Source organism: Mugil cephalus, chromosome 6, assembly GCF_022458985.1.
Source record: "Mugil cephalus isolate CIBA_MC_2020 chromosome 6, CIBA_Mcephalus_1.1, whole genome shotgun sequence".
Lineage (NCBI taxonomy): Eukaryota > Metazoa > Chordata > Actinopteri > Mugiliformes > Mugilidae > Mugil > Mugil cephalus.
This window is the reverse complement of record NC_061775.1, coordinates 16,263,381-16,283,181: the sequence shown is the minus strand read 5'-3', so window position 1 is coordinate 16,283,181 and position 19,801 is coordinate 16,263,381. Positions and strand designations below refer to the sequence as shown.

Below are 19,801 nucleotides of genomic sequence, written 5' to 3'. Positions count from 1 at the left end.
GGAACAGCCACTGGCAGAAGAAAACCTTAGCAGTTGGCCGAGCGAAGGATAAAGCAGAAACGAGGAGAGCTAATGGGTTAATCCTCTTTTTTTTTTTAAACCCACATTTGGTGAGGTGGATGATTGCAAGGTCTAAGCAAACAGGGCAGAGTGATAAGGACGAAAGCTAAGGGTCTAATTCCAACGAGATAAAGAGACCAACGTCGCGCCTCACACATATGAACATGTGCGGACGTATGAGACTTGAAGCGTGCACGGTGCGTGAAACGCACCACAGAAAGAGAAACAAAGTTCTCTACAGCCACAAAGTTCAGCACAATGAATGCAAAGGAATTCATCTTTTTTTTTTTTCTCCAGAACCCATTAACAACTAATGAAGCGCTAGGGGTTCCCACAGGCACATATGGCATTTTCAACATGTGTGTTACAACCAGCAATAAAAAAAAAAAGAAAAAGAAAAGAAAAGAAGTTCTCAGAGAAAAAACGCGGCATAAATACACCAGGGTTTTTCCTCAGAGCACAGTCGTATTTTTATGTGGCGTCAGTGCAGCTTTTTTATCTTGCACTTCAACTTTTGGAATAAAAGTCTTCATTTCCTTTTATGTACTGAAAGAAAAAAAAAAAAATCTTTTGCCTGATAAAGCTGTGCGGTTTGAGATGAGCTGGGTGAGGTCTTTGTGAGACCTGAAACTAGTTATTAAAATGAACGTCTGTCTGTTCTGCTTGGCTGAAAATCACTGAATCAGATTCTTAAAGTGATAATCCATTTTTTCACCTCCTTTGGTCTGGTGCATGTGCTCTGGCATTCGTGCTCTTCGTGCAACCTGAGTGTGGGCGATACTGTAATGCCTTCCTTGGATATGACTTGTTTCAGTTTGAGCTTCTGTGTGCGGTACTTCCTGTACTGTTCTTTCTTTATCAAATAAGGTCATATGACATGGTACACCTGTTTTAAATGAGCGATTCAATCCCAACCGACTCCTCCTTGTTGTCTCCGGGAGAGTTTTAATCATAGCTGGCATCGACTTGCGGTTTATGGGTGGACGGAGATCTGTTGACAGTACCCATCATATTATCGCCCTGTACTGTTGTCATGCATCGTCTGTCAGTGACTGTGTGTACTGCACGGCCATGTCGGTAGTGAAACAGGCTTTGTACTGATGCTATCAACAAACACATTCTGGGACAATTATCCATCTGCCGTTTTTTCCCTGACCGTTTATTCACCTGAGTGTCGCCCCACCCTGACACCTGGATTTATCAGTCTAATACATCACAATGCAGCTCAGCAGAACAACAGCCACGCTGTTAACCCTTCTCTGCAGCTTTGCACATACTACTAGCTACAAATGATTGGCTAGACGCCCTCAGAGGGGTTTTGTAAGGAAATAAAGGAAATATAACATCGATCGTTTGGCTCGTAAAAGAACAGCCGACAGGAGCTAACAGGGAGGCTGTTTATGCAAAAGACACGACGTTAAAATGAATCCAAGTTTCACTCAACACCTCTGAGCTTGAGTAACTTGCGGTCTGAAAAACTAAGCTGCAAAATATGACATAAATATTCAAGATTTCCTTTTATGATTTACATCTGAAATTGTGTTTACTAAATTGTTATCCATTATTCAATTGACTTATTCGTCAAGAAGTGCCGCGGTTATTGCCAATAAATGCATTACGAATAATAAGTTAAAGAGTAACAGCACCCCAAAGGGAGCAGCCCAACAGTGGCCATTCATGATTATTTCTAGATTTAAAAAAAAAAAAAAAAGCATAAAAGCAAAAAGTCGGTCAGTGGTGCTGGTCTTGATTATGCGTCGCTCTCTCGCATTCCTTGCAGTATTACCTCGTAAGGCAATAACACAGGCTCCATTGAGCCCCGCTGCACCAACAACAAGATCATTGAGGAAGTGTCGCGCAGGCTGGTCACGCATTTTCCACTGACCTCCTCCAGCAAGCCGGAGCAATACAGCAGAGCCAAATCTGATTAGCCGCAGCTATGCCATAAATGAAGTGGGCATATAGCAAAAATAATCCAGTGATCCACTTCTCAGCGTGGAAGTCTGGGGCCATTTATCAAGCAATGGGATATGGCTGTGCAAGCGGGCGAGGACAAAAGTGATTCGCCGTAAACTTTGTGTCCGCACGTTAAAATGTGCATAATATTGTGATATTTTTCACTGCGATACCAGAAAAATGTATTTGCTTGAGGTCTTGTTTAGACGATTGATTCATGGACCTACAATATTAGAATAACATTACTAGCACGGTGTACAGTAATGCTAATTCCCGGGGGTTTGGAATCTATCTAATAAGCTGACTCTAGAGTCAAACTGGAAGAACTTCACACTTGTTGTGACTAAATGGTAATATTGGATATTGTTACACAGTATCAACTATGTGTGACTCAGGTTAAGAAAGATCAGACTAAAAACCCACAGGCGACTTCCCCACATCACAAGAACATCTGTGTGCAATATCGCTTAAAAAAAAAAAATGGTTCAAAATGGTAGTCGTCTTATTATCAGTAATTGCATCTGACTTCCACAGTGGGAACACAATGCAACAAAGGCTCGTACAACTTTCACTGCTGAAATTCAAGACACTATTTTATACATATACATGCCTTTACTTTAGGCAAGCAATTCAAACCACCTCAGGACAGGTGTTGCGTAGCATTACGTTAAAATGAGTTGCATCAGAATGAAGCAAGGCAACATGCTTGGTGATGCCTTCGCCTCCACTGCATTAGGAACTCTTGTTGATTTGGGCAGAACATTCTGATCGTTATCACTGCAGGAAAATTCATTATCTGCCAAGTTCGTTTCGCCTTACACACACAGTCAACAAGTATTTTGGCATATCCACTCGCCATTGCTGCACCTCACCCGATTACTGCTGCAACTGTGCTTCATCTGATTTTTTTATTCAGTCACTAATTTGCGAAGAGACAGACATCGCCAAATTGGAAAGATCCAGTGTTTGCAGGGTAATTTTATAATCATGTAGTGGAGCTAATCAAATCTCATGGTATCACTGTTGCAGGGATGGGGGGCAAGCACAACATTAAAACCACTGAGGAGAAGTGACCGTCATGTTACAATACAATGTTCTACTGGGAAACTTTTGGACCTGGCATTCACATGGATGTTACTCAGGGCTCAAACTAGACAATCGTTCCATACCCAAGAACGTTTGCCCCCTAAAGTCTGGATTCTATGGCTGGCAGCTGTAACGTGAGGTAACCGTGCTTCAGCACACTTGGTTCGGGATAACTAATGTGACTGGCAGGCACTGATCCCACATTGATCTGTGGGATGCACTGGAACAAGCCTGATCCACAGAGGTCCCTCCCCTCAATCCCCCCCACTAACAACATCCTGTACCCAGACGCCACAGGACAGCCTCAAGAGGACCATGTCTCCTTCTCTGATGAGTCACAACTGTTCCGGAGACACAATTTTTTCCCAATTGTATCAAGGCCACTAACGTGACTTGGCTAGCGGTCAATTATTGAGAAACGATACCATTTTGTCATAGCACAGTGCAATCACTTCTGTCGTATGCTATGTATGTTAGACAAGTGTCACTTTCGAGAAGAGGCGCCCACAGGGAACGTGCGCATCTTAAATCTGCTACATGGAGGCACTTCTTCAAACCGCAGTTCAAGCCATCAGCTGAATAGTTAAATAAAAAGCCTCTGCTGAGTCAGCTGTACTGTTTGTTGCCGATTACGTCTGCCGCCTCGCTGGTGGATGTTGACCTTTCCATGTTACAACCCCTAGCTACCTACAGCTTTACATGAGGACTGCGCTATTATGACAGGACACATAAATCTTGTATGATGACAGCTCAGCCATCCTTAAAGGAGGCCATCACAGCCACCGCTGCAGTGAAAGGAAACGACAACATCAGTTTTACTCAAGCTTTGTTCGTGTTTTTCTTTTTTTTTTTGTGCAAAACTGCTCTCCGAAACAGTCCTGACAAAAGTTTAATTCCCTGACAATCGCCGTGTAAGGGCAGCTCTTATTCCCTGTATGCTACTACTTAATTCAAAAGCTTTCTGTTGGGGCAAACAATCACGCTTGCTTTTAATGTTTCGACAGACTATTCACAGATTCCGCTTAAGATAAACACCTTTAATATCTTAAGTACACATCTAATCCCGAGTTAAAACTGACTTTGCCATGAAAAACTGAGATTCAGGCGACAGGCTGCGTGTTGCAGCTTGCAGAAAGTTTAGGCTGATGGTATGATGATAGTTCGTGTAGTGCTGGAGAGGTGGAGTAGGGGGTTGTATTTCTCATTGAATGGTATGAAAACTGGATTAACTTGTCGGTTTATACGGTGACTGCACGGTCACGTCACTGCATTGTGACCTATAACAATCAAGCCTTTTGTCTGCGCAGACTTGACAGATGAGCGGAAATCTTAGATAAAGAGTTCTGGAGATGTAGATAGAGAAATACTGCGCAGAAACTGTTACTTCTACGACAGACATGGATATAGTATCATGTGCAGACGCTCTGTCTAACAGCAAGTGGCAGATTTATCTGCTCACAGGGGATATGGATCTGATTAATTTAGTCCTCGATAAGTTGGGCAGGCAGCCAGCTGCCAGCTGTCACAAATATAAAACTAAAATGCCTTCGGTTTGATGGACACGTCAGCATGTCGCAGCTGTGTGCTGGTATCCAGGCAGACAAGCCGGAGAGAAGATCCCACTGGCTGACACTGAAAACAGCGTCAGCCGGCGTCTGAAAAAACAAAGCCCGCAACTGTCCTGGTTCAGGAACTACAGGGCATCCCAAAACCTCAGACCTTTCCTTTCGTCTGCGTCACAGTCGGCCCTGCTGGGATTCCCCTTTGAATCCAGCCCAAGGAATGAAGTAACCCACAAGGCTTTTTTTTTTTTTTTTCTGCATTTTTTGGCTGGCTATCAGAGTTGAAGCCGTACAGGGCAAAAGTAGTTTTTGGCACAAGAACAGCTGAAAGGCAGCCAAGCCACACTGCTTCCTGCATTAATGGCGGGGAAACTTGTGGTCTGCAGACAGCACTCTCAGTGATACCATTGCTGCTGATATTTACAGGTGGGTTATTGCTGAAACAAGTAGCGCCGGGTAAGCCTTAAGCCAAAGCCCACACCCTTAAGCCTTGAGGGGAGATTGGACTGGAGTGACAACATAAATAAGAGCCTTTACAACGCAGCAACGGATTATAGTTTGATAATAAGAAAACAAACAGGGGTCGAACCTGTCTGTCAAGTCTGTGCGTGTTTGTCTGTCATTAATTCACAGACACTACTTTAGTGGCTAACTGCCAGCGACTCCCGCTCACTCAGCCATGATGCTCGGAGGCAAACTGAGCAAGCTATTTACATATTACACTTGCTGCTTCAAAATGTTCTTCAAATACCCTTGGGCTGAGAGAGCAGGCATCTGTGGTGACAGGAAGCTGTGTGGATTTCAGCTTGTAAATGACGACCCAATCGTGCACCTTGATACGTACGTCGGGCCGACTGAAGCAACATCAGTCCCTTCGGACAGCAGGCAGAACCCCTGTCTCCGCATGGCACCAACATGACTAATGCTCGCGGTCTTTGTATGAACCTGCTGGTTTCAATGCGCCCTTCAAAGACTTGATTAGAGAACAGGCAAGAAGAGACCAGTTTACATGCGAAGAAAAGGAACGATAGCAATGCATGTGTCACTCACAGCAACACCAATCAAACGGTGATGGTGGGTGAAGTGGGAGCTTACGGTCGGCTTCAGAAGCTGATTGACGCATCTTTGTTTATGGTTTAAATTAACTCACAATTTTTATCTTTTGAACAGTTAGAAATGTATATATATATATACACATGTCCACATACATGCTCCAAATGTCTTCTTTCATGTGACAGCTAGTCAAAAACCGAAAACTATTCAATTAGCGTTAATGTCGGCAGCTTCTAATCATTTTAGTTTTCATACTCAAATGTCAATAGCAGCCAAGGCCCGGCTGCTATTTCAACATGTGCCCTTTGATAGGAAATGGCAGAAGTTTCTAAAAAAAAAGAAAAAAAAAAAAAAACAACAACACAGGCGTCAGTTCTTCAAATCAAGAGCAACTGGCGTTTTTATGTAAACCACATTTCATAACAAGGAGTGTACTCATTAGGTCGAGCACACATTATGCAAAAGCTGGGGGGGGGGGGTACTGAACTTGATCGCCGGCCATACGTTTCTAATCCACAAAAGGCCAATCACAATGTATACGCTACACCCCTCACCACCCCCCACCAGCTCTGCTACAGCAGAAACCGGTCAGAGGACACCATATGCCATATCTGACCAAACAGATTAGAGTTGCAATTTTTCTAAGGTGATTGAAGCCTGATGGGGTGCGGGTGTGAGAAGGGCCCGGAAATCTCTTGTAAGAGAGTTCTGCTATTAAGCATCTCACACTTTCTTTGCATTCGTCAACCACAAATACAGAAGAGTGTATTTAGACATGGAGGACACACTTGTGAAATAAGGCAAAAACCTCCTGCTTCGAAAACTAGTTGAGCGAAAATGATATTTCCCGTTCCTTTTCACTCGAGTGAGCCCTTCTTATTCTCGGCGAAGGCTGCCATGTAGACAATGTTGGGAAAGCCGCATTTAGACGTGAACAGGACAACCCAGACTTTATGATAGTCTTCAGGGCATATACGTTTAAGGTCATTAAGACAAAGTACTATACGTGGCTTTAAACCCTGCTTCCTGTGCCTGTACTCCCCCACCCCCACAACTTGGTGAGAAACTTTAACACTGGTCACAAACCAAATGCCAGTCAGTTTTGGTTGTGGCTGCGAGGTTTATCAGCTCCACGTAATCGAAGGGAGCCTTGAATCTTGACAAAAACACAGTACACGGAGCTGCCTTTTGGACAAATCCCTTTGCGGTGTCTCATGACGTCGCACAGAGGAATACGCGGCGTGCTATGTAGGGTGGATTTTCCCACCGGCCAGCGGCTGAAGGCAGCTCATTGTGTCTGTGTCACTCTCCTGACACGCTGGACTCGTCTCGTGGATGTTTTGACTTGACTCCTCTTGATCTCTTCCACTAAAAGATGCTGACAGACTCTTTTATCAACCCACCCCACGTTTTGCTTTGCTCTTCCACAGAAACTATTTGAGGGATTTCACCTGCGAGAAACTGACACAGGCACTTGTGAAAAACTGTGTCACCGGGTTGTCCGTTGCGTGAAGTAATTTTTACCGTTAAAAATAACCATTTTAGTGATCCTGGACAGGATTTTAATTTGTTCTACTTTTAGTCCCATATATCTTTCTCTTCATTATTACTGCGTTGTGGTTGTTGTTGTTTTTTTCTTTTTTAGTTGGCAAGCCAAAACACACCTTCAATCCAACTTCAAACTCATTCATAAAGCCCCATCAGGCTCCCTGTTGTAACTTTTTGTCAGGTTAATCTTAATGTAGGTGCAGTCACATGTGCTGGCTTTTATATCTAACTTACAGGGCAATACAAGATGTACTGATGTTGCACAATCACATTGTGTATGTTTAATGGCGTTGTAAAAATGGTGGGTTCAATTGGTGCAGGGCCTGGGAGCAGCAGCAGCCAGCAGAGTCATTTAAAAAGGTTAAATTTGAATTTTTGCCCACAAATCTTTCACGACAAGCACGCTAGTTTGCCAGTTTGGTGCAAAAGCAGTAAACAACCTAGTTTTTGATGCTAACTTGAGTAGCAGGCTAAGCTAAAACAGTTTGTAGTGTGAACGTGAAATAAACCGTTAAAAACAGTTAAACGGACACTAACTGACACTAAAACCGCGCTAGCTAACAATATGCCAACTTTAATTTAATTTATTTATTTATTACTCATTACATTAGTATATTGTAAATCTGAGAAAAACGGCGAGTAATATTGTGCAAAAAAAAAAAAAAAAAAAAAAAAAAAAAAATCAGTCTCTTCTGTCAGATTTCAACACAAGAAATAGTGTTGTCCACTCCGCGTAGGTTAACGTAACCTCGTTAGGTTGACTTACGGCAGTCGCGTCCATCCGTTACCTTCGCAATAGGCAATTGATCAGATATGATAATGTGTCGATTACAAAAAAAAAGGCTGCGACCTCTAAGTGACGAGTTCAAACCAGAAACACGAGAAAAGGAGAGGAAGCCGCACGAAATGGGTTAAAGATACTGAATAAAGCAAAAGGGAAAATAAAAGACAACTTACCACATCGGCTTCCGTTCGGTTTTTACACTCTTTGGAACCGGAAGAAACATTCCTGTTTTTCTCCCCCGTCTCTTGAATCCCGAGTCTCCCCCACCTCTCTCTCTGTCTCTTGACTATCTCTCTCGTTGCGATTACAGGGAAAAGCACCAAAACGAGGAAGACGAGAGGTGTGTCGTGAGTTTATCGGCTAGAAATAAAGTGGTTTCATGTGACTGCATGATATCCACGCATTCGGCTCTCGCGTGTAATTGTGTGTGCGTGTGTGTGTGTGTGAGTGAATGTGTGTTTTTTTCAGAGTGTCGCTTTGAGACACGGAGATCGAGAGAGGCGTGGAGAGACTCTCCGGCCTGCACCCTCACATCATTGGTTGACAAACAGCAATCAGATGCAAATTCCTAACCTCTGAATCAGCAGGGGCCAGCCCCCGTACGCCCCCACCACCCCCGCAGCAGGGGATGTCGGTAAGTGCGAGGGTGTGAACCGTGAAGTGGGAGTGGGGCAGAAAGTTGGAGATGGAGGCTGCGCAGAGGATGCAAAAAGCTCAACTTTTTACGTTCAGTCTACCTGCAGTGTTGTTGTGCACGAGTTTAAAAACGCCGATACACTAGTGACAGCAGATGGCACCTTAATGCAAATGTCCCATACTTGAAGATTATGTTGATTCAACCACAAACTACAGCTACACCCTTCAAAATGACTGGCCAGTTCAATTAAAAAACTTACACTGCTTCAATTAGTAATATTTTGATAATAAGTTTGAAATGGGGAAAGTAGCTTTTGCACTACAAGTCAATATGCCCCCAGGAATAACATAATGTACTAGAAAAATACTTCTGTGTGGGTTAATATGTATACACACATATATATATACATATATCCTATATCTTTTATAGACATCTGGCATTAATAAAACTAAAAGAAGTGTGTAATAAATAGTGTTGTGTATAAATAGTGTCATAAACTGTACCCGAACCGAAGCCAAATGTACTATAAACATGAGCCAAAAAAGTACAAGTGCACAAAGTAAAGACCATTTACTTATTTTAAAATTTTTAACAAATTGTCTGTAAATCTGCATAAATTAAAGCTCCTAACAAATGTAATCTCCCGTTGCAATTAGTGGTCGATTCATTTCATGATAATCACAAATCATCTACAGCTAATTTGTCGGCGGCAGAATAGAAGAGATGAGACAGGCAGCCACACGACTACCATTAACTTTCTTATTTTGTTCCTATGATTTTTTATTTTTTTTCCTCACATGTCTCCAATACGATGTTAAAAAAAAAAAAAGCATTTTCTGAGCAAATCTTTAAGCCACTTCCGGGGGTTGACGACAGGAATATCACAGCACAGATGATTTGTTTTCCCGGGGGCGTGTGCCTTCCACATGCTTAAGATCAACCGAAACTTGGTCTATAATCTGATTTTCAGCTGCTGATGCACATTAAAAAATATCTGTTTACTTTAAAAACAATACTCACATGCAGCCACGATGACGGATTTGTCATTTAGTCATGTTTCAAGACTCTTTTCTACAGTTATTACACAGCTACTTTTTACACTTATAGATTACACTTATATCTTCTGTGTGTTCTGTCATTTTATATTATATAATAGTCTGTAATTTCTGTTTATACGAATATATATGTGTGTGTGTGTATAGCACAGGGGAAACAGTCTATAACATCTCTGTATGTTTTTATTACCATATTACACAAGTGATCATAATCACAACTTAAATTTAAATCTAATCATAAACTTGTCGGATTTATCACAGATTAAACAGTAACACAATCTGCAGATTGACGGATAAAGGAATTAGTCATTAGATGCCTCGCCACAAATTCTATTCATATGTTTTCAAAGGAAATACTTTGGCGTCGTCAAACCTCTAAATATCATGTGAATTAAACCAACTGAGAAGATGACCTGGTATTAGTACGCTGTAGGGATGGTCGGGGTAGAATAAAATCATTTAATCTTAAAATTAAACGTTAATGTGAATACTTTCTTAAAATCAGGACACTGGGTTCAGTCCTGCCCGAAGTAGCTTCATATATTTAATTTTCATGACAGTAAATTGCGTGTTTACGTTTGCTACCTGGGTTGATATTTAGGGACGGTCCCTTGGTGGAGGGCCGGTTACTACGTCTATTATGAAAACTGCATAAACTGAACTTTGAATTGAGGCTCCACTCATTTGATTCATCCAGCTCCCAGCAGAACTCTCTCACACCGTTACAGTTAATTTATCGAATCATTCACAGTTTCATTCCATTTCATTGGGCTTCACACTTTGTTCATTGCGAGAACACGAAGGTGGTGTGAGTGGTTGATGTAGTGGAGTGGGAACTCACTTGAACACTCAAACTTTTACTTTCGAAACACGTGTGGAGCCCTGGCAACTGAATGAGTGAGTTAGACCGAGATTATTAACACTAAACACAAGATGGTGTGATATTACCGCACTGAGAGAAACTGCTATTCACTTAAATATGTTGAATCTTTAAATTTGCTGTCAGTTTCTCGCCCGTGGTCTGTCACGTATTAGCCGAACGTCTGAAGAATAGGGCTGATATATGTTATTAGTTCAAAACTGATCATTGTTTTGAGCATTAAACTAACTAATGCGAAGTGTCACGTGACCACAGGCAGAGTGTGAAACACAAGTAATACATTTTAGAGCAATAAACCACAGCTAAACAAAGCTCTGGTTTACACAGATCAAACCACATGGTACAAGCTGCACGTTTAAGCGACAAGGCAAGAAAATAAGGCCCTCAGACACAGGTAAACACCATGCACGGGGAAAGGTGTCTCTCAAAACGTTTGAATTGTTTCCACGGGCCACGTCTTCCATTTCCCACGTCAGACCAGCGAGCGCTGACCGGCCACAGCTGTTAACTAAAATAAAGAGCTGGAGATATTTAAAACAGAAAACCGATCCTCCATCTGCCTCATCAGATGAAACGGGATCCCCGGGATGGAAGCGTGCTCGCCGGCCCTGACGCACTGGACAGATGAAATTAAAATCAAGCGGGCCTCCGCGGCGATGACAGCTCTAATTTCACACTCGATACCAAAATAATTAAAGATGACTGATCCATTTCAGCTCAGAGGAGCGTCTGCCACTTCGGGTGTGGTCCCACACATGAAACGAACGGCTGCTTTGGTACCCCACAATGATGTGTATGATGTAAAAAAATAAATAAAAAAATAAAAAATGGACGGGAGGGGAGGGGTCCATATAGACAGTTTTATCACACAAACAGAAAGTACAGTTATGACTGACAACTAAATATAACGCTAAACATTTCTCTTCTTCGCTGTATTCATGTCACAGTCATATCCTGATGATTCATCCAACTGATTTGCTGTATTTAAATTTTAGTTTTGCCTTTTACAATAAGACAAATAAAAAAAATAAATGTTATTTACATCTATCAAACCACATATGCAAATGGACAGTACACTAAATGGAGTAATTACCCACTGTGGGCAAATTCTGGATCAGTACCTGGATAAAACCATGTGTTTCCTTGTAGTCTATCGCCACCTAGTGGACAACACGTTGTTGATTGTTGTTAGTGAGCGGGACTCGCAAAGAATGAATTTCCTACGGTGATAAACATGTTGAATCCTGAACAGGTTTTTAATATCAGGTGTATTTGTCAGCAGCTCCCGCACACACACATCACCTCCACTGATGCGTTTGTTCTTTTTCACATTATTTGTGGTATAAAATAAAACATATTTTAGCCTCTTATATACGGTTTGGTTTGTTTCACGTGGAACTGCTCATGTCAACCGTTGTGCTCGGATGCTTTTTTTTTTTCTTCATCCGGCCACTTTTGACAGCTGCTTGATTGGGAACATCCCGTAACAGCTGCACTTTTGGATTTGTCCCTCACGTCCTTCCACTCGTCAACTTTGAGGACAAAATGTTTATTTGCTGCCCAATATGTCCCACCCACGAACAGTGGCCATGATAAAATTGACAGTGACGGTGCTTATTTACATTTAATAGCTGTAAAACAAGAGGGGAGGGGCGTCAAACTACATAACAAAATAGCATAATGACCTATGAATAATGACAACTCCAGCTGTTTCCCTTTGTTTTAGTGCAAAGAAGTGCAAAAACCTTATGAAAAACCCTCTGTTGCAGAACATTATTCTGACCTCTGTAGTCGTACAAAAATATTTAATGTGGGACTTTGTTGTTATTAACATGTGAATATATTTTCTAAAAAGTGTGAAGAACACATTTATGCTTGAAGGCCTTTCAGGAGCCAAAGCCCTCAACAACATTTATTTATTTAATGTGGGACTTTGTTGCTATTAACACGTGAATATATTTTCTACCCCTGAAATGATTAGTAACAAGTTAAATAACAACATGTATGACTGGATTATAATAATAAAATGTCTAGATGTGGAGACCAATCGACTCAGACTCAAATCAAAGTGCATCTTCTAAATAAAAAGGGGAAGTATTGATACCATTACTCATTTTATAGTATATTTTAAATAACATTCTGTTTTCACTTTGGAGATAGATAGATAGATAGATAGATAGATAGATAGATAGATAGATAGATAGATAGATAGATAGATAGATAGATAGATAATTAAATGGGAAACACATTAAAACACTAAAATGCAAGAGTCACCTTAAATCATTTAATAGTTGCAGTGATAATTATAAATACGCACATCACACATATACACAACGATGTTTCAGTTCAGCGTATAAAGCTCTCGGATGGCTTCTCAAACATTGGCACGAGTCAGTTGATGAAGTGTAATATTTACAACGCGCTTTAAAACGCAGCGCTCCAGTGTGCCGAGGAGAACACGATCCAAACATCCCATGAGCGCACACAGAAAGCGACGCCACGCACCATCACTACATGACATTCAGAGAGAGAGAGAGAGAAGCCTGAGAAGTTCCAAACGCACAAAACTTTGGTCGTTGACAAAATGCACCTCGAGTTTTTTTGTTACACAGTTGTGAAAAAAGGAACCGGGGTTTTTTGTTTTCGCACGTTTCTAAAATCAAGTCGAGTACAAATGTAGAAATATATGTACAGACATAACATAGAAACTCGTGTTCGTAAGGCAGAAGCGCTTTTCTGGGCTTGTACCTGAGAGTCGACGCTCCACAGGTTTATTTTTGTAACTCATCAAAAAAAAAAAAAAAAAAACTTTAACTTTTTTTTTTGTCAGTGTAACACGTTTACAGTTTGAACCAGGCTGTAAAAAAAGAGGCGTAATAAGTTGTAGTTGTGTGTAAACAGAGAACACTGCGCGCGTTGAATACACCTCAATGTACAGAAACGGTTTCCGAACGACGATATAATATAGTTCCTCATCTTCGAACCTCTGCCACGACTGAAATAACAGTGACGCCTCGTCTACGCCGGAGGGACCTGGACGCAGCACGAGATGTTCGGCTGCAGAAAAACCCAGATGTTTCTTGGAACTGTTGACTGAAACACGTCCAGCGTAGACGGAGGGTCAGTGCGTCTGAAGCTAACACACACACACACTCACAAAACTAATCTCCCTCTTCATAACACAGACGATTATAAAAGAAACCTGGCTTCCCAACAAATGACCAAAGACTACCCCACCTACGACGAGTGATGTGTCTGCATATATAGATTACGAATATTCATGCTTCATACCTCACTACTTAACAAAGAAACCTACAGGCGAGTCTTTCAGGCAACGATGGGTCACGGACAGAGCTGCACAACTCTGAGCTCCTACAGTAAATTTTCCACTATAAACTATATTTTTTTTAGTCAAGTATCAACTGCAGATGTGTAAAACAAAGTTCAGAAACTACTTCTCTCTCAGAGCATTACATATTATAGGAATTAAAACCATGTTTCAATCCATATTGTAATTTCTACAATATTCTTTAGGTTTAAGTAGGAAATGTTGTATTTCCCGTGGCCTCAATTTGTGTGTGAAACTCTTAGTAGAGTTACTATGTGGTGTAATTTCATTATTTTTGTCCCAAATAATAAGAAATCTGTTATATAAGTAAATTTTAAAGTTAGTTTCACCAGTGGGACAGGAAGTTTAAAACATCTGGATGGTGAAGAGGAGGTTAGGTAACTGTAATCCTGCAGTCAGCATGAACACACGCTCAGGCTTTAACGTGTTTTTACACCCTGCAGTGATTAGTCCACTGATAAATTTAATGGAAAATTTACCACAGAAACCGAGAGAAAACGAAAGCGGGCATCTAGCAGCTCTGCTTGCTAAGCTTTTAGTGACACATCGTTATCCGGAGCTCCGAGTCGGCGGCGGAGTCGCGCTGCAGGAGGGAACCGGCGAAACCCCGCGACGTGGTCCTGGTCTCAGCTCATCTGGCCCAGGTAGGCCGACAGTAGGAGTCCGGGGGGCAGGAACTCTTCCTGTTTGTTCACCACTTCGGTCTGACGTGAGCCGTTGTAGTCTGAGCCTGGAGGTCCAACAAACAACAAATAAGACTTTGATCACCGCCTTGTGACTGAAACACTTTGGAATCAGACAACAATCTATGAATTATTACGTTGTTGTTAAGATTAGAGCAGAAGTTCTTCTTAATAGATGTCATCTTTTTCCTCATAGCGAAGAAGAGCAAAACCCTCCACCACACATGTATTTACTGGAAGGGAAACTTTACTGTCCTTATATGAGACCTAATTCACAAAACTGACCCCTGAACAAATGGCACCATGTTGGTGTCTTCGAATGGTTTAAATTTATGTGAATAGTCCAAATCAACAGCGCCCTCTTGTGGCGTTCACCACCTTGTTACTAGAAATTTTCTCCAAATTCTCAAACTTTAAATCTCCAAGTTATGACACATTTATATTTATCTGAGTGAAGACATCACTATGCCTCTGCATTTCCTATAGTGGTTTACTCATCATCTTGCTAATTGTGGCTTCTAGACGCTAACTGTGTTCTTATGGCTCAGAGCTAAGAGCCTAAGCTCTAAATGACAGTGTCATTAAAACTGCTCTGGTGTGAATTGTTGCCACTCACTTGCAGAGACGAGGTCCATATACTGGCAGATGGCGTGAAGCAGCAGCCTCTCAAAGCTGGTTCACAAACACAAACACATTTTCAAATCAACTTGATTCAAAACCGACTGTTCATCCGCTCCTGTGTCGACCCAGCTCAATAAAGTTTGTTCATGTGTTTAATGCCAATGCTGTTTGTCATTTCCTCACATCTGGTTGTTTTTGTTTGTTTGCGTTGTTTTCCTGCCGCTGCAGTGACTCCACTTCTCTGCGTGGGTCACAAAGATGTAATTGTGTGTTTCCGGTTGAAACATTACTATGATCCACCAGTCTGACCATTCAACCTGCGCATTTGTCAAGGGATGAGGACATGAAAGCGTGTTAAGAGCAGCTGAAGGGCTGCGTTGGTGGGTTTTGTTACACGTGGACGTCGATCCAAAAAGGGAGGACGAACACATTTATGCTCGAAGGCCTTTCAGGAGCCGAAGCCCTCGACAACATTTTCAACTCAAAGTGTCGAGGGCCGTTATATTTGTGGAAAGGAATCATTTCTCCTGCGGTGCTCGTCCAGCTAAAAGTCTTTTTAAGACACACACAGAATCTAGTTTAACTCTAAAATGAAGTAGTATATTACAATGATCCCCAACAATAAAACGGACATTTTCTCCACAATAGCGCGTAGTGTGACATTATTTTCAACAGGTTTGAGGATCTCCTGGTTTTATTCGTCCCACACAAACAATACAGTAAAAATCTTTTTTGAGAAGCTGAATTAAGTTCTTTTAAAGACCGACGGGTCTATTAGAGTAGACTCTGATTATAGGAAGAGGATTCGTACCTGCTGGTGAGGTTGGTGGTGTAAACTGAGTGAGGTTGAGCGTTGAAGAAGCTCAGGAGGTTGTCCTCGAGGATTTCCAGCGTCCCCTGTGAGGAGGAAACAAAAACTGTATCGTCACATGTTCTTTTCATGTTCATTTCGTCACAGTCAGATTACGATAGACCCTTTTTTTTTTTTTTTTTTTTTAAACAATCGGGCTCAGCTACGTCCAGCCTCGCAATGAGTATTTACACTGCTTGCACCACAATGCTCATACGCAGACCTCAACACAGTACACTGACACAATCAGAGACCGAATATTTACATCTGGCGACTCTCACCATGGGGATTTGTTTACGCCTCAGAGTCGTTCGCAGCCTGCGGTCGATTCTCTGGAAGCAGTCCTGAGCGGTGAAGGCAGGATTTACTGTGGAGACGAGCGCGACAGTCAGCAAAACACAAAAACAGCCTGCAAACACACGCCCCGAACGGGAGACGCTCACCATTCCTGTGGTCCTTGAGGAGACGGTCGGAGGTTTTCTTCTTGGCGTGCTCCAGCTCCAGCAGAGACAGGAGCCGCTCCTGCTCCTCACCGGAGCAATTCATGAAGTCATTCCACGGCTGCGATGACAGGACAATAAATCACACCAGGAACGGTTTGGACACGCCGTGACTTTTGTTTAATCTTGAGGATTCGAGTTAATGTTACGTAAATAAATACAGTAGCAGATGAACATTTAGGAACCTCACGCAGGATTAACTTGAAGAAAAGAGGCTGGTGCGTTTACCTCTGCGTAGTTTCCATTGGTGCAGGCTTCGGTGAAGATGGACGGGATGGCCGGGTTACTGCAAATCTCCAGGTCGTCTTTGGAGCACTCATCCTTCTCAAGAAGATTGGCAAGATAACGGGCTGATTGTCAGAGAGCAAGAGAGCACAAAGATTTATTTATAAAAAGAAGCTCTTTTTTCAGTGCTCAACACATAATATTCTTCTGTTTACCAAACTTCATCCAGAAGCACCACAAAAGGCTTCATAAAATATTTTCACTAATGCTAATGCTTCAAACTACAGGCTGTAAAGTTCCTGATTCACCCTTCTGGTAATAAAATCTGCCCAAATCATCTTCTAATCCACAGTTGGTTTTAGCCTCATGCTTTCTTTGTGTCACACTGCAAAGTATCACAAAGACACACAAAGTTGTTCTTTAGTTTGGTTGGTAAACAAGCTTATAGGGGCATTAGCTGTGCTCACTTCCCTGAGAAATAACATGGGTCATGGCAGCGGCACAATAATTGAAGTAATATCCTGTTGTGTGTCTTGTACAGTTAGTTTTCAACCCTGTATTGTGCCCAGATTTAAGAAAGCAGAATATATGTAAAGTTCCTCCATAAAGTGTGTGAAGATTTCAGGATCAGGTAGGATTTTAACACGACTGTAATCTGAACCCAGCACTATGCAGCAGTACTTCCCGTCACATGGACATTAATCATTAATGAGTGAAATCGAAGGGGTTCCCCTTCAGATGCTTTTTCCGGTGGAGTCGCTTATAATTTGATTATGTGAAACGAGAGCTTACTGTTTTCCTGACGGCGGAGGCTCTTCTTGCCTTTGGCACGAGGGATGAGGTCAGAGTTGCGGATGGCTTGGTTGATGTAGAACTGCTTCTTTTTAGAGGGAGACACTCGCTTGGCGGGAGAGTTGGGCAGCGAGGTGCACTTGCGCTCCTCTATCAGGCTGGAAACACAAAGAACGGGATGTCATTTAGTCAAGAACACAAATCTTAAAAGGGAATTACCACCTTCTCACATATGATTGATGTTTTTTTTTGTTTCCCACCATTGCCCTCGTGCTTGCTCTTACTGATGCTATAGAAATAAAATCTATTTGAACTGAATTGGGTTATTTGGCACGTTGAGGGGAAGTAGCTAACCCAGTTCAGCTCAACCTGCTGCATACAGACGTTTGTTTTCTGTGGGTATTTCTAGACTAACGAGCACGCAGACAAAGAATGAAACTGTTCATATCACATGAGAGACTGTAGGTGAGTGACATTCCAGTGTTTAAGACCTCGATTCAAAGGAAGAATAAATAAGATAAAATCACTTTGTTGCGTGAGAACAGTATAAATATCCAACTAGATTTAGTTACATATGCTAGAAAACAACATTTTCCACTGTATTCCACAATATTATATTGAGGCTTTCAGTCATAACTACTTGGATTTAGTCCTAAATCCTTACACCAGTCAATGCTGAACGAGCTGCAGTCAAGATTGCTTCATCTTGACTGAAATTATTCCGATCAGAGTTCAACTTTACCGTTTACGTGTTGAGTACATAAACTTATCCGATACGATATATGTGTTCACGCGCCCCAAGGCATCAATCGGAATAACAGAAGATGTGTTGTCAACTCTATTTATGACACTGGATTCATTCAGTAGAACAAGTTGACCACGATGGACCAATGGCTTCGACTGCAAATATGGATTCTGACTTTGTTCATCTTGTTTATTGAAGACTTGTTTTCACATTTTCTTGTTTTGCTACCATCATGTGTAAGTTCCTCCTTAAAACTCATCATGTCACCTGATGTTTAGCTCAACAAAGCAGAAAGAAACTATTAATTCAAGCGCTCGCCTGCTTATTAAACACAGATATTTTCGGATTTAAAGGATTACTGAAGGTTGACACCCTTCCCAGTCTGTTCTGACTGGAAGTTGCAGTTTTATTCAGATTATTAGCAGGATACTAGTGTTCATGTAAATGTTACCACTGTCGGATTCATCAACAGCAGCTCACTTACTTAATAGTACTCATTACTAATCATTGTTTGGCATCTTATGTAAGAGAAGCACAAGATATAAAGCTATGAAAGCCCTCTTCAGTCCACTCTGCTTCATCTCTGCAGTGTTTATAAATGGAGCAGAGGAGGGAGAGTATCCTGCAGTAGCAGCTCCAGATGTAGGTCAGTGGGTGTTGTGTGAGGACCTCCTCTGCACATGCCAGCTGCTGCCATTTTTAGCCTGAACCCTGCAGGTTGTGAGCCACATAAAATGATGCAATCTCTGCCTGGATCCTTTAGGGTTTGTCGGAAATTTTCACTGTGACCCGTAAACCTGAGATAACCACACACTTTAAATGAAAGTATAATATTCCTAATATATGACTGTGAATGAAAGCAAAGCCAATGAGCTGTGATGATTTAAAGACCACTAACGTAAACAGATCCGCCCGTTGAATGGCTGCCAACAATGACAGAGTTAAAGAGCGTTTACTACCAAGTGAGTTCACTTATTAACATGCAACGTGATTAGCAGGCAATTTTAATCGAAATAACCCCCAGGTACAAATAGCGTCACTAAAGCTACTTAGGTCAAGCGGAGTTGTATTTCTGGCTAATGCTAACTAGCCTGCTAACATATCAGTTCCGTAACTTGCACTTACATATAATCCTGCTCCTGCTCTTCATTGTTAGCTGTCAAAACGACCATCTTATTTGAGGGAAAGAAAACTAACGGAAAAAGTCCACGGGACGTGTAACAAATAAAATACAGTTGATAACGGAAAAAAAAAACAAAGTTAAAACAGTGAGACTATTTGGCAGGTAGTCGGGTGAAGGTCCGGCTAGCTGCTAGCAGCTAGTGTGAAGCTGGGGGCGGAACCCAGGAACAAAAATACCCGTTGATGTTGTCTTCACGAACAAAGATGGCGGAAAAAAGTCGAGAGGGCTCACT

At 41.8% G+C, this 19,801-nt stretch overlaps 2 protein-coding genes across 3 annotated transcripts in view; both read right to left on the bottom strand.

The window, feature by feature from the left end:
• arid3a (AT rich interactive domain 3A (BRIGHT-like)) overlaps positions 1 to 8,576 on the bottom strand; it is a 40,477-nt gene extending 31,901 nt beyond the window's left edge. The window contains exon 1 of one of the 2 annotated variants that reach the window (XM_047586772.1): positions 8,223 to 8,576. The gene's annotated coding sequence lies outside the window, so the exon portion shown is untranslated. The remainder of the gene's footprint in view (positions 1 to 8,222) is intronic. The other variant, XM_047586775.1, reaches the window with a different exon arrangement.
• A 4,317-nt stretch (positions 8,577 to 12,893) lies between these two features.
• r3hdm4 (R3H domain containing 4) lies at positions 12,894 to 19,711 on the bottom strand. Its single transcript, XM_047587953.1, has 8 exons — positions 19,512 to 19,711; positions 17,642 to 17,799; positions 16,853 to 16,974; positions 16,568 to 16,685; positions 16,406 to 16,491; positions 16,086 to 16,171; positions 15,270 to 15,325; positions 12,894 to 14,700 (listed from the first exon to the last, which is right to left on the bottom strand). The coding sequence occupies exons 1-8, from the start codon at positions 19,556 to 19,558 to the stop codon at positions 14,597 to 14,599; spliced, it is 777 nt and encodes a 258-aa protein (XP_047443909.1). The 5' UTR covers positions 19,559 to 19,711; the 3' UTR covers positions 12,894 to 14,596.
• Positions 19,712 to 19,801: the final 90 nt, after the last annotated feature.

Bases quoted from the DNA above. Each gene is read 5' to 3' on its own strand.
- r3hdm4 (XM_047587953.1), bottom strand. From the start codon at position 19,558: ATGGTCGTTTTGACAGCTAACAATGAAGAGCAGGAGCAGGATTATAT. The intron at 17,800-19,511 runs GTAAGTGCAAGT...TTGTGTTTCCAG, and splicing joins GAGCAGGAGCAGGATTATAT to CCTGATAGAGGAGCGCAAGT. The intron at 16,975-17,641 runs GTAAGCTCTCGT...TCTGACAATCAG, and splicing joins CCTCCGCCGTCAGGAAAACA to CCCGTTATCTTGCCAATCTT.